General features: G+C 42.3%; 1 protein-coding gene across 1 annotated transcript in view; it reads left to right on the top strand.

The window, feature by feature from the left end:
* The window catches only part of MYCBPAP (MYCBP associated protein), a 104,187-nt gene that overhangs the window by 77,713 nt on the left and 11,437 nt on the right, over nucleotides 1–15,037 (top strand). Inside the window, exons 14-17 of the mRNA XM_089677594.1 lie at nucleotides 1,216–1,419; nucleotides 4,562–4,683; nucleotides 7,560–7,675; nucleotides 13,172–13,314. Of these exons, the coding sequence (XP_089533720.1) occupies nucleotides 1,216–1,419; nucleotides 4,562–4,683; nucleotides 7,560–7,675; nucleotides 13,172–13,314 (585 nt within the window). The remainder of the gene's footprint in view (nucleotides 1–1,215; nucleotides 1,420–4,561; nucleotides 4,684–7,559; nucleotides 7,676–13,171; nucleotides 13,315–15,037) is intronic.

Raw genomic sequence — 15,037 nt, 5'->3', positions numbered from 1 at the left:
TGAAGGACATTCCATGATCCTCATTGCTCCAGACTGGCCCAGACTGGTGAGGTACACTGAACCAGCAAACACAAATGCTCCTGCGCTTGGGGATGGACTCGATGCTACAACCACATTAAGAATGTCCTGGAACATGCACACCTTGCTGCCCTCAAATGGACCGGGGGAATCCAAATATACTGAATGGGGAAAGAACAAAAAGAGGGCGCACAGGCCTAGTGCATTACCATAAAAAATGTTTAATAAGAAATAATAAAGTAGGTGTTGTGCTCACAAACGACAATATAGTCAAGGCACATCATAAAAGAACAGCTGGATCAACACCGCGCTGAGTAACAGTCCGCAATAGGGAGTTTAGACATCCAAAAGGCTGACGCGTTTCGAGGACTTGCCTCTTCCTCAGAGCCCAGTGAGGTACACTGACCAGGTAAGAATCCTGGCAGCTGTACTGTGGGCTCTGCCATATCGTCAGAATCTTCTGTCCCAAGGACTGATTTGCCATTCTGCTTCAGTCGTTGGATATAACAGCATAGCTGTTGAAGCCCAGGTTTTGAGAGACACGGACATCTCCGAATCTGTGATTCCTATGATGCTAAAAGCTTGAAAGACTTTGTCAAAAATAGCTATCATTAGATAGGGAAGGCTTATATCACTTGGTGTGAATCTCGGGACTTCCAATCTAGGAGTTTCTCTGTGGGACGAATACTCAATTCCTGCACCTGGATTTTAACTAGCGTTTGGCTATCACTCTCTCAGCACTATTAAAGGTGCATTTTCTGCCCTTTCGATCTGTCATAAATTGGTGGCCTCTCGCTCCTCAACCAGGACACCATTCTTTTGTACCTCTGTGCGGCCAATCTTCTGTTCACACATTTTTTTTTACCAGACGGACATTGCAGCCGTTCTTCAGGCGGCTTTTTAACATTCTTCTGGCGGCTCTTTGAGCTGCAGGCAGTTTTTTTGGTTCCGTTGTTTTTCTTGGGCCTTAACGTTTGTTTGCAGTGTTGGCCACCTATCAGTTAGCCTGCTCACCAAGACTGTATCTCAGTACTAACAGATCATCAATTATCGGTTAAGCTGTCCCCATGCAAAAAGAACTTGCATTGATAGTTTGGCATATTTGTTGTACAGAAAGGCTTACTTTTAATCTGCCCACCTACTCTTATGTGATAATTATGATCCTTTTCGGGCTTTTATGTTATACTTTTATTACAGTTACACTACAAAAATCAGACTGTTGAGGAGCTGCAGCGGTTATGGAGGGAGTATATATCTCCAGACACACAGACCAGTCCTCTTCTATCAGAAGAGGCATCAGGTCATGTGCTGATCGGATCCTACCTTGTAGAACAAATTGGTTCGGAGGCCGAAGAGGAGCCCAGTTCAGAATGGAACTTATCAGTTGTCCAACTGAAACAGGTGAAAAATCATTTACAAGAGCCAATTTTTTCATTTAAAAAATGGGTAGCAAAGAAGTTTTAGTGGTGTTAAGAATGAATTAAAGGGGCAGGCCTTTTTATGATGACCTAAAAAAGATACAACTAAATCCAGCCTGTAAAAGAAGATTAAAAATACTTCTCTTTCTGCTGACCACTGACTCCAGTCTTCGCATATGACAGAGTAGTGATGGAGCATCCACAGGGAAAACTACAGCATGAAGTGGTTGATGCGGCAGCCCCTTCATTTTATATTTTCAGTTTAGTCACATTGGGGTTGATTTACTAAAGGCAAATAGACTGTGCAGTTGCGCCCTGCAAGAGCAGTTGCTCCAGAGCTTAGTAAATGAGATAATGCTTCATTTTGCAAAGAATACAATCACATGCAAGGAAAATAATAAAAACAGCATTTTTAATTGCACATGATTGGATGATGGAAGTCAGCAGAGCTTCTGCTCATTTACTAATCTCTGGAGCAACTGCTCTTACAGAGTGCACAGTCTATTTGCCTTTAGTAAATCAACCCCATTGTCTTTTTTAAGGGTCCTTGCACATGACACTAGTGTATGAACATGCAATCTTCCTGACAGTTCCCGCCCAAAAAACACGGGTATAATCCATATAGCATGTGTGTTTATGTGCGTATACACACTTGTAAAGAATTATTTCGAACTTGAACAATGCTAAAAAAATATAGGGGAGGTGAGATTTGCGTACATATTTATGCACATTTGTGTTTATGCATGTACAATACTGACCAGTAATGCAGATTTATGTAATTTTTTTACTGATACATGGCACTAGTTTTCTGGTATTCACACCCCTATGTATACAGACCAACCGAAGGCAATAGGCTGCATTCAGATCAGTAAAAAAAAAAAAAAAATGCCCGAATGCTTAACCACTTCCCGACCGGCCGTTGCATATAAACGGGCGGACGGTGGCAGTGCAGGGTCGGGCGGCTGTTTATAAATGGCCTCCCCGCACCCTGCTTGTGCACGCTCCCTGGAAGAGCGCAGCACCGCGATCCGGTGCCCGCTGTGTCCTCCGGACACAGTGAAACACCGATCGTTGGACGGGACCTCTGTACGAGGTCCCGATCATGTGATCACTGATTGGCCAATCAGTGATCACATGCAAAGTAGTAAGCAAGATGTCACTTGTGACGACATTGCTTACTACGTGTGAAATCTGTGAATGATCACAGAGGTCACATGGTACAAGGCTATTCACAACAGGCTTGTACCATGTGACAAGCTGTGACCAATGTGACCAAAAAAATAAAATAAAAATGTAAAAAAAATGTTTAAAAATTTTAATTTTTGGTTATAAACTAATTTGGATTTTTTTTTTTACTAAAGAGATAACGGAATAAATTTTGGCCAAGATTTATGATGAAATATTATTTATTTGCAAAATTTTATAAAAAAAACACTTTTTTTTCAAAATTTTTGAACTTTTTCATTTACATGGCAAAAAAAATTAAAATCCCAGCGGTGAATAAATACCACCAAAATAAAGCTTTATCTGTCTCAAAAAAATGGTAAAAAATTAATTTGGGTACAGTGTTGCATGACCGCACAATTGTCATTCAAAGTGTGATAGCGCTGAAAGCTGAAAATTGCCCTGGTCAGGAAGGGGGTAAAAGTGTCCGGTCTGGAAGTGGTTAAAAAACATGACATTTTTGGCACCTGTGTGCAAGTTTTGAAAGAATGAGAGCATCACACTAGCTTGCATAGACCTTTTAAAATAATTTTATATTTATAAAAATCTTTTAAAAGGTCTATACAAGCTGGTGTGGCGCTCTCATCCTTTCAAAATGCCAATAAGCTCCTCTGGAGGGTCTGGTAAGACCCCACAGGTGCTGGTGAGCAGCCTCTAGAACTGTAAACCACCCACGCATCCCAATAAGTTTCAGCGCTCCTGCATCACAAAAAATACAGTATATTGTCAGTATAAAATGCACATTAAAAGGAGTTTGAACATGACTTTTTTTCATACATTAGGCATTGTAAAGCCACAAATAAAGTGGAACTGTAGTGCGGGGAAAGACAGCAGATCTTGCCATAATGTGCAGGTATGCTTGGCTTTCTTCTGGGTTGAATGACAGCCGGTGTCATTCAATCCCTTTCTGTGAGCCCTGGCTGTCACATTGCTGGAGCACTGAACACTATTTACACATATGCGCGCCCTTTATCACCCACTGCTGCTGGGCAAGAAGAAGGACACAGTATGTCATTGTCAAGGATGACAGCTTGAATCAAGGTGTATATATATATATATATATATATTTATAAAAGGAATTTTTATAAAATAGGTGTGAGTAGAAATTTGGGGGAGGGTTAGAAGAACTAGGGTACTGGAGACTGGACATCTGCTTTAAACAGCAGGATTTTGTTTTTCTTTTAGATTAAAAGATAAGTTCTCCTTTTTAGTGAAATAAAAAAAATGCACATTTTATGCAGGTGAAAAAAAATGTTAATTTACTACTTTTTTTTTTTTTTCTTAGAAGCTTGTAAAGCATTTCAGCTGGGGTTAGCAGATCACTGGTGCAATGTGTGGCTCCTACAGACTGCCAGTGTAGCTATCTGCACCTATCTCTTGTAGGGACAGGCAGTTATTTCAGTCCAGGTAGCTTAATGGACTACGAGAGCACTCACCAGCACCCTTGTAGTTCATTGAGAACTATAAGCCATCAGCCACAAAGCTGACAGGACTTGTAGGCATTCACAAAACTCTGTTAAAAAATGATGCATCCGTGTGGATGGAGCCCCGCACGCTGCACTGTTTTCAAATTGTGACAGTGAGTGCGGGGAGAATATCCCCAGTCCACTGTCACGGGGAAGAGATCAGGGGGAGAGCTGCAGGAGCAGAAACATGTTACACGTTCCACCCTAAAAACAGGTGGAACATGTAACATGTTCCCAAAAGTGAACATATCCTTTAAAGCTGGACACACACATTGTATAATCTCCTAACCCCTGTGTAGTGCGACAGCATGCTAATAAAAGTCATTAATAAAATTCTATCCAGATTCTACAAAGTTTCTACCATCAGATTGTAAAGTTTGCATCTGGCTGCACTGTTATATCCTAATGTTGTGCTCTTTTGATCCCCAATGTCAGGCTTCAGATATGATCCCCGAGGATGAACCACGAGAGACATTCCTACTTCATGTAAACAGACTTGTCAGTGAACTGACCACCCCGGCGCAGGAGGTTCCTGTGGACCTGTTGCAGCAAGCTTGGTCAGTGGTAATTGTTTGCTTGTGAAGTTTCTGAGATTTTGTTCTGCTTGTATATAATTATTCAAGAAGCAACGTGCATAGATAGTAAAGAAGAACTCCGCCAAGCACTGTACACCTAAATGGCCGCAGAATATAATATGTGAAACTGCTTAAACTGCAAATCTAGCCAATACCCTTTTTTAGTTTTGGATGGAATAGGGAAGGAGTAGAAATATGGCAAGATTTATTGCTGCCTTTGTCGCTGCTGAAATTGCACACTAACGCACAAAGCACACTGGGGTAGATTTGCTAAAACTAGAGCACTCAGAATCTGGTGCAGCTGTGCATGGTAGCCAATCAGCTGCTAACTTCAGCTTCTTCAGTTAAGTTTTGACAATAAAACATGGAAGCTGATTGGTTTCTTTGCAGAGCTGCACCAAATTTTGCACGCTCCAGTTTTATTAAATAACCCCTACTGTGTTGCATTGCGGTGCCATTCATTGTAAATGGGCACCAGCGCATCTACTGAGTGCACCACAAGACAAAAGCAATGCAAAGCAAGAGTTTTTTTCCTGCAATGCCCATTCAAAATGATCCAGCAAACAGCAAGTAGAGATTTGGGAGCTAATAGAACATTTGTGGATGTCGCTATTAGCTTTCTGTTATACTCTACAGAGTTGCTCAATACAGCAGCTTGCATTTTACAGCCCATTCATAAAATGCAGGCAGTGTTATTGAGGCTGTGGTACATTACATCTCTCTGCTTCACGCAGCAGAAAACATTCTGTCATAGGACGAAGGCCTGTCGCATAATTTCGACAGATTAATTGACCCAATTCTACATTGTCATTTATTTATTTTTATTTTTCAAACTCTATTCATTTTAAAAGCAATCTACCAGTTTCTAAGCCTGGCTATAGATTATGGAAGTTTCTTTCCTTCAACCACGGGTTAAAAGAAAGAAAGTTGCTTGATTCCGCCATCAACACAGTCATTATTGATGGTGGAATCCCTCCCGCCACGCTATTGTGTTCTGACAATGGGAGGTTTCCCTGCCATCAAAATACAGTGATTACTGCTGCTGGAAATATTTGGCAGCAGTAGTCCTATGAGACAAAAAAATATTGACTGATAGATTGACCTCAGTACACCCAGCCTGCCCATAGATTGGTCGAAATGTGGCCTGTTCCTACTGAACTGGATGAATTTTGATCTGTCTATGGTCGGCTTAAGTCCCGAACTGAGCCATGCTTTATAAATATGTTGTTTTTAATTTTGGCCATGTTAAGGACATATCTTCTAGAACAGTGGTAGTTAGCTCTCTTGATAAGGGGGCCTTAAGTGCAGCCCCTGACCTCACCCAAGGGCTGCACAGAATATTAAGTGTCAAGAGACTGCAGATGCTAAACAGGATTTGGTCATAAACTTTAGGCATTATGCAAAGAGACAGTCAGAGACTGTGGACCTGCTATAGGGGATGTTAGAGACTGGGGACCTGATATAGGGGATGTTAGAGACTGTGGGCCTGCTATAGGGGATGTTAGAGATTGGGGACCTGCTATAGGGGATGTTAGAGACTGGGGACCTGCTATAGGGGATGTTAGAGACCGTGGACCTGTTATAGGAGATGTTAGAGACTGGGGACCTGCTATAGGGGATGTTAGAGACTGGGGACCTGCTATAGGGGATGTTAGAGATTGGGGACCTGCTATAGGGGATGTTAGAGACTGGGGACCTGCTATAGGGGATGTTAGAGACTGTGGACCTGCTATAGGGGATGTTAGAGACTGGGGACCTGCTATAGGGGATGTTAGAGATTGTGGACCTGCTATAGGGGATGTTAGAGACTGTGGACCTGCTATAGGGGATGTTAGAGACTGTGGACCTGCTATAGGGGATGTTAGAGACTGTGGACCTGCTATAGGGGATGTTAGAGATTGGGGACCTGCTATAGGGGATGTTAGAGACTGGGGACCTGCTATAGGGGATGTTAGAGACTGTGGACCTGCTATAGGGGATGTTAGAGACTGGGGACCTGCTATAGGGGATGTTAGAGACTGTGGACCTGCTATATGGGATATTAGAGACTGTGGACCTGCTATAGGGGATGTTAGAGACTGTGGACCTGCTATAGGGGATGTTAGAGACTGGGGACCTGCTATAGGGGATGTTAGAGACTGGGGACCTGCTATAGGGGATGTTAGAGACTGGGGACATGATTCAGGAGACAAACTGGAGACACATTACGTTAGGCTACCAGAGATCACCGCTACAATATGGCAATAGGGAAACAAAGGTGAGCGTCTGCAGGACTTTGTGGGCTGCTCAAAAAGTGCCAAAGGGCTACATGCGACCTTCCGGCCACAGGTTGGGCAGCAGGGTTCAAGAGAATAGATAACAGTGTGTTGTAGAATAGACTGTAGTATACAAACAGGACTAAATGACTCAGACAAAGTCAGACACAAAGCAGGCTGATCATACTTCTCTTTTTAGCTAACCCGTAGTGTTCTGCAAATCCTTTTCATCTATTAAACATTTAATTGTAAAACAGAGATTGTATGGTTAGTATAAAAAAGCTATAAATCATCAGTATAAAAATATATAAGCTCATATGCATCTGGCTCCCAATCTATGTACTACAACAATGGCAGTTAGTAATCATCCAGTATTATGTGCATGTCATTATGTGCACACTTGTGTTGTCATGCAGTTATTTACATTCCTGCAAATATGGAGTAACATGCACAGGAGTAATAGGCAAAGCCAATCTACATTCTAGTGCATTAGGGCTCATCTCACCAGTCCAGAAAAGGTCATTTTGAAGTTAGTGATGTCACTTTTATATCAGGGGTGATTTTCTTATCTCAGTCTACATTTTTGTAATCCTCTGTTTTCAGTCTTCAGCTATGGAGGGATGCCATAGATAAACTAGTGGAACGGTCTATGGAGCTACGATTTGTACTGGGCATGCCAGACAAGGATGTAACAGCAGAATTTATAATAGAAGAGACAGGTAATATCTTCTAATTATGTCCAGTATGTATGAATACACTGAATAGAATGGAGTACATACAACCTGCTGTTACTTGCATGCTCCCACAGCTTGCAGTGCAGAGCTTATCAATCAGATTGACAAGGCACCACTCATGGCTTAAAAGCACTCCAGACATAAACAATATAGAGTGGGGTTCCAATTAAAGTAGAATTAAACCATCGACTGAAAAAAAGTAAATTTCTCTTCCGTTTATTGAAGTACACAGTCGGTTCTTTAGATATTGCCCACTGGGCAAATCCACAAAGTACCAAAAATAAATTTATGTTTAAAGGAGAAGTATGGGCAAAGCTAACCAAGTACACTCCTGTGACACTCCTGTGACCCAGATTCAGCAGACAGTGGGCTATAGTCCGCTCTCAGCTGATGTCACAGAGCGGGTTTAGGCTCTGCAGGGGTCCTGACAGTAGTGTCGGGGTCTACTCAGATGCTTGACCTGCAGCAGGCTCACCCTCTCAGCGCAGCACTGAGATCCTGAGCCCAGCCACTCTTGCCCTCTCCACAGTCCAGTGCTCCAGTGAGATCTGGCAAGGCAAAGTGGTGGCTGACGGTCACTGCTCTGGTCTCAGAGCGGACTCGAGAACTGAGCGATCAGCGGTCTTTAATTACTCAGTTCTTGGTGTAGAGCCATTTATTGTGTTCCATAATTGTTTTTTTTTTCATTTAGATCAATTTTAAACCTTTCACCCATCTCAGTAGCTCACAAGACATCTAGCAAGGGAGCTCACACACAATCTTTAGCTTAAGCCCTGATGGTGGGACCAGGGGCGGACTGACAACTCATGGGGCCCCCGGGAAATAGGGGATCGTGGGGCCCCTGTGTCCTTGCCCAAACTCAAAAAAACCTATGAAAAAGGTACCAGGGGCATCTCATGGGGCCCCCTACTGACCCTGGGCCCTCGGGCAGTGCCCGTGTTTCCAAATGGTCAGTCCACCCCTGGGTGGGACTACATGTCCCATGACTAATTGTATGCAGGATCATGATCATTTTTTTTATATACATTTCAATAAACTTTATTGGCCACATTGTTGCAGTGGTTCTTTGCAATGTGCTTTGTGTGGCCAGATGTACGTATTTGCTAAAACAGAAGCTAGCTCTTAATCAAACTCCATTGGGTGAAGAAGACATGTAGTCCCGGGGAGCAAGTACATTGCAGTGACTAATAAAGACCCCACCCATGAATGTAGCTGCTACAAAAATGGATCTATACCATTAAATGTTCAAAAACATCTTAAAGATTCCAGTCTATCCCCAAAAAATTAAACCTCAGCAGCTACAAACACTATAGCTGCTGACTTTTAATATAAGGACATTTACCTGTCCAGGGATCCAACACTGTCCTCACCCAAGCCATTTTTTCAATCGGCTTCTGGACCAGACGCCAGCATCTTAAGTAATGGAAACTGGCACTCCCGGCACGGCTCATGTGTGAGCCGTGCTGCACTTTGTGAATGGTCCCACAGTCTTCCGGGGCCTGTGATGTGTCCCCAAAGGCTTGCGGGAGAAAGGGAGGGGGTGGCAAGCTTACTTTCAGATCGCTGGGCAATCCGACCGGAAGTGTGAGTGGGTACCTGTCAAAACCAGGTACCCGCTCTACCCCTCCCAAAAAGTGCCAATTGTTACAGGAGAAGGGGTGGGGAGGATGCAAACAGGAGGAACATCCCTTTTTGGATGACATTCAACTTTATGTGAAACAGAAGGTACCCAGAAATGAATGGCTGAGCATAGAAGGATCACAGCATCAGACAGGTGGCCAGCTGCATGGGTCTCACAGCGCATCCCAAAGTGTGCATCCATGTGGGTCTAATGCATAGATCAAAACATGGACAGACTGCATTCTGATCTGTATATAAAAGCCAGCACTCGTCCACAGGCTATACATTTCTCTTTATTAGTACACCGGGTAAGATTCACAAGAATGGCTTTAGTCATGGCTATGGTTAGCTATAGCCTGGCTATGACTAAAGCCCTTTTTGGCTGAAACGTGTCAGTCTGTTTTTATCTGTGAATCCTACCCTGTGATCTAATGAAGAGGATTGTACAGCCTTTGGACGAGTGCCGGCTTTTACATGCAGTCTATTTGTAGTTATTGCAGGAGCCTCAGCTGAAGCACACTGATACTGGATATCGGTGAGTCCCTTTTCTTGGAGAGTTGCACTAGGACACCCATGTAAGACTGTGCAGCCAGCCATCTATCATTCATTTCAACAGGCTGCCTGCATGGGGCTGCAAGAACACCTTTGCATCTCACGTGGATGAACACAGCTCTTCACATGGGTGTATGGTTCATTACGCCTGTGTGAAAGAAAATTTTGGCTACAAAATTGTTTGTTTTCTCAGTTGGGTTTAATAACCGTGTAAGTATAACTTTTATTCTAAAAGTGAAAATCCACACTAATGTGCCATCACACTCTCTGATGTGAGGAAAATTCCCATCACACCATGGCTGCATCTGCGTTTGTATATGATCATTGTGTGACTTTTTCCAGGCAGGATAGAGAATCCAAAACAGGGATTCTTGGTTTGCATATATTACAGTACATGAGACAAAAGGACAAAGCACCTTGTCCTCCTGAAACATGCATTGGTTTATTTAAAACTGCTATTAAAAGGTCCTCACAAAAGTACAGTAATCAATCACTTGTAAAATCCACAATAGGTTGAGTAGCTCAATCTTAATAGAGCTTAATGCATTTTCGGGGGCCCTGAAAACACATTAAGCTCTATTATGATTTACTAGCTGTGATCGCCGATTGGGTTTTAATGACCATTCTGTGATTGGCCTGAGGTTATTGGTGTTCAGCCCGCTGTGGATTTTATAGACAATTGATAAATGCACCTTTGAGAGCAATATTGAAAAAACTATTACATACTTTACAAGGACAATGTGCTCTGTCCTCCTTTTTGTCTTGATATACAACAGATCTCGCTGTTTGTGTTGGGAGGTGCCTACTTTGTGCGAGGGTTTAGTTTTATATGGTGGTCTACTTTGGTTGCAATGATGGTGTCTCTGTTAGTTGTTCCAAGTACTGAGGTTTCACCAGCACTGGGTCACATCACTTTGAACAAGCTTCTTGTAGAAGCCTAGTTTAGTTTTATACAGACTGTAAGACCTCGCAACCCACATGCCATTTTTATTTATTGTACTTATTTATCAGAGGCACCTACCCTGCATGTGTGTTTTTTTTGCAAAGAGAGGTGAAGGTTTTTTGGAGGCCTGCCCTGATGTCAGGGAGAGGATCTATGGCCTTTGGGACTTTTTTATTTCCCCAACCTTGGATCTCATTCCAGGAGAATCCCCATCACGTGCTTGGAGGACCAGCTTCTGAAGGTCCTTAATGGCAGGGTACACCTGGCTTCGACCTAGGTAAACCAGAGTACCTTGCCCCTGACAGGAACCTTGTACCCCAGGGAGTTCAGGGATTGAGGCTCTTTCTTTTTGGAGGTTGGACCAAGTTTCGTACCCTTGTATGCTTTTTAGTGTTCTGTGATTTCACAGTTTACTCTTTTTGTTTACAGGGTTTCATAAAGCACCACACTGTATAAAAATGGAAATTGGGATAAATGTCCAAGATTGCCAACTGCATCAAAGTATTCCCTCTCTGACCAGTTCCTTCTCTACTCTGCAAAATGCCACTTACTTACCTATATCATACATTAATTGATATATGGGCGGTTATTTACTAAAACTGCATGAAGCAAAATCTGGTACAGCTCTGCATAGAAACCAATCCACTTCCATTTTTTTGTCAAAGCTTAATTGAACAAGCTGAAGCTAGAAGCTGATTGGCTACCATGCACAACTGCACCAGGTTCTGTGTGGTCTAGTTTTATTAAATCTCTCCCCCATAGTGCCAGTAATGGGGTTCATAGTTGCATGAGATCTACAGACTCAGTCAAGTATTTGGCATTTTGAAAACCAGTAGCATTTTTTAATTCAAGGCTTTCTCTGATTGGGTGTGGTGGAGAGAAAGGGTGATGATTGTCCAATCTGAGAATGCCTTGTATTTACTGAAATAAAAATGTATTCAGAGGAGAAGCCATCTGGCACATGACCTGGAAGATTGAGGATATATCTGTAGTAGTGCTGACTATTACAGTGGTTGCCAGCTTCCCCTGTGGCCCCTCAGGTATGAGATATGCATACCTACATTGGTCCAAGCTGAACGAATATAAATATGCAATAAGGATCATACCTGAAGTTCAGATTTAAAACCAAACTCAAGTCCAGGAAGCTATAGAATACACACAGTAATGCAGCTTTGTAAGCATTATTGCTTTATTAAAAGCATTTTTTAAATGTAACTATGTGAGTACCTGAATATGTTCTGGTATCAACTATTCGCAGTCCCTGTACAGCTGAGCTCAGACTGGGAGAGAGAGGCGCAGCACAAATAGCCAGTCAGTGCTTCTCATTTCACTGTCAAGTCACAGACTTAGGACCTGTTAATGATGGCTTGGGCTCAGACAAATGGCAATAAATGGCTTGGAAGGCTGAAGGTATCTAGTGAAACAAAGGAAGCATTGCAAGGACTTCTCTAGATAAAAGGTGAGTATTGTACCAAAGTTTGCGGTTTTATTATTTTCTCTTTATTTTGTGTTAATTACTTTTTTTATTTATATTTTTGGCTGGAGTTCTGCATTAAAGTGAAGCTGTGATTCCCTGTACAGGTGAAAGGAACATGTTCACTTTAATACCTCCTCCCCAGCTGAATATAGGAATCTTCTTTTCCATGTCCTTCTGCTCTGCTCAGTTGCTGGGAGAGACGGAAACTAAAGTGAAAACTGCTGGGAGGGCTAAATTATCCAGAATGGGCAAAATAAAGGTTTGCTTTAAAGTATTTTCACAGCCAAACCTGTTTAAAACCCCTGTTAGATTTTTTTTTTTTTTCGCTATCTGTATTGAATTGGAGAAATTTCCCTTCATTTCCTGTCCCAGAGACAGCAGGAAGTGATCTCTTCAAAGTGAGGAGCAATCAGCTGTTACCATTTAAGGGTTTCCCCTTTACTCTGATTCGGTGACAACTGCAGAACTTTAAATTTCCCATCAATCTCTGTCTTCATGACCAGTGAACATAGAGAGGAGAAATCTTTTCAGGGACCTGGGCAACAAAACCTGACTGGGGTTTTAACACTTCCACACTATGTAAAAAAAAAGAAAAAAAAAAAGTGGTCTTTTACTTTAAAGAGAACAATGTTATTCAAGCAAAATGAGTAAGTCAAATCTTTTCAGGTCACCACCTCAATTTACAATATGAAGAGGAATCAGAGGCTTCAAATGACCAATGTATGTGTGCTGCATTAGTCACCTAAGATCTTCCCTGTAATTGAAGGTGAATCCCTTGAAGGGATTTACGCAATCTTCTCTTGGCTTGCCTTGATATAAGTTATTGCCGTGTTTCAAACAGAAGAAAAATCCTATTTCCTGTATTATAAAACTTCTCGTCTTGTTCTAGTGGTGGATCAGAAACGTGGGAAGGCAGGAAAAGATGAGAAGAAAGCAGGAGTGACAAAAGACGATAAAAGAACACCCGGAGGAAGGGAAAGAGAAGAGAAAAAAGGTGGAAAACAAGGAATAAAGGATAGATTGGAAAAGGAGGTATATTGTTACATTATTAGTGTATACAACTTCAAACTCGTGTCAAGACATGTTTTGGATTTATAGCAGAGCACAACCAGAAGGTATAAGCTGATGGGCCAAAAGGAACAAAGAAGACCTCCACTGAATCAGTATGAAGCACACTAAAGCCTTCTTAAGCCCCGGTTCACACTGTGGAACCGCATGTGATTCGTACAGGAATTGCATCGCATTCCTGTGCAAATCACATGCGATTCTGTGCAAATCACATGCGATTCTGTGTGGTGCGATTTGAGCCCATTTATTTTGTATGACTCAAATCTCACCGCATCCGCACTTAAACGATGTAAGCACCTTTTTGTTTGCCGCACTGGAATCAGATTGAATGTACGTTCATACCTATGCGATCCGATTTAGGAAGACGCACTGCATTTTGCAACCTGCTTTTGGGGTGTAATTACCTTAACACTGACACCCGCAGCAGACCGCATGAACACAATGTGATTGCTATGTGGTGCAGGAAATGCACAAGAATTGCTTTTTCCGCACAGCATCAGTGTGGACCTGGGCTAAAACAATGTTTCCACATGTCTCATTATTAATTATATTATTATTATACAGTATTTATATAGCGCCAAAGGGTATGCTCAGCGCTGTACAGTAGCAAGGGGGACAGAACATGAGACAAATTATATAATGATAAATTACAATTATATAATGATAAATTGCCCAAATATATGGGTTGATTCCTCATTTTAGGATAGTAGGTGGATCCTTTCAAATCTAATTTGTCTGCCATTTATCCCACTGTACATCCAGAACCCTTAGTTTATAGTACAGATATTGTAAAGCACTTGTGTCAAACAAGACCCATGGGCCGAATCTGACCTGCCAGCCATTTCATGTAGCCCTCACCCCTCTCCTGCAGCTGTGGCGCCCCCCTCATCTCCACTCCCACCTTATCTCAGCAGTCGGTAGCAGAGAGGATGACAGAACTCCTCCGCCAGATTCTGCGGGTGCTCCATTTGGCTGTGGAGAAGCTTGTCTCTCCCCCTCATCTCAGCAGTCAGCTGAACAAAAAAAATAAACCAAAAAACAGTGGCTCCCTCCATCCATAAAAGCATGGTGAATGGAGGAAATTCGACTGCCGGGACATTGTATTCCGGTAGTGAGACTCTCCGCTTTCAATATACTGATCAATGGCTGCAGCCGCTCATTGTCCAAAGTTTTCCAACATTTCCATTCAAGGGAAGTCAGTATAATGACTGACTTCTGTTGACCAGGGATACATTGTTGATGACATACTTCTGTTGACAGGCCACGCATACATCGAATTCGGCCAGCCCCTGCTTAACTGTCCAAATTTCCATCCATCTTTGTAGACATTTGTAGTGTTTGCAGAGTGCCAACTTAACAAAGGTGGAAGAGGATGGCTGGATCCATCCTTCATGGTCCCGCTGTATATATACCTTAGATTGTACACCCCTTGAGGGTTAGGGACTGATGTGAATGTACAATATATATGTGTAAAGCGCTGCGTAAAATTGACGGCGCTGGATACGTACCTGAAATAAATAAATATATAAAGAGTGTAGCGCTAACTTAACAATATTCATAATAAATATCAAAAGAAATATAACACAAGTGTCTGCGTAAAAGGGAGGTGTTGAAACACCACAAACATAAATAGTGACAATAATATTAGTCTAAAGTGTCCATCCACTCCACAAATCCAAATGTAAAT

The sequence above is a fragment of the Staurois parvus genome, unplaced genomic scaffold (assembly GCF_062004578.1).
Source record: "Staurois parvus isolate SC_StPar_1 unplaced genomic scaffold, SC_StPar_1.0 ptg000189l, whole genome shotgun sequence".
Taxonomy (NCBI): domain Eukaryota; kingdom Metazoa; phylum Chordata; class Amphibia; order Anura; family Ranidae; genus Staurois; species Staurois parvus.
Note: the sequence above shows the minus strand (reverse complement) of the source record. Positions and strands in the feature narration are given on the sequence as shown.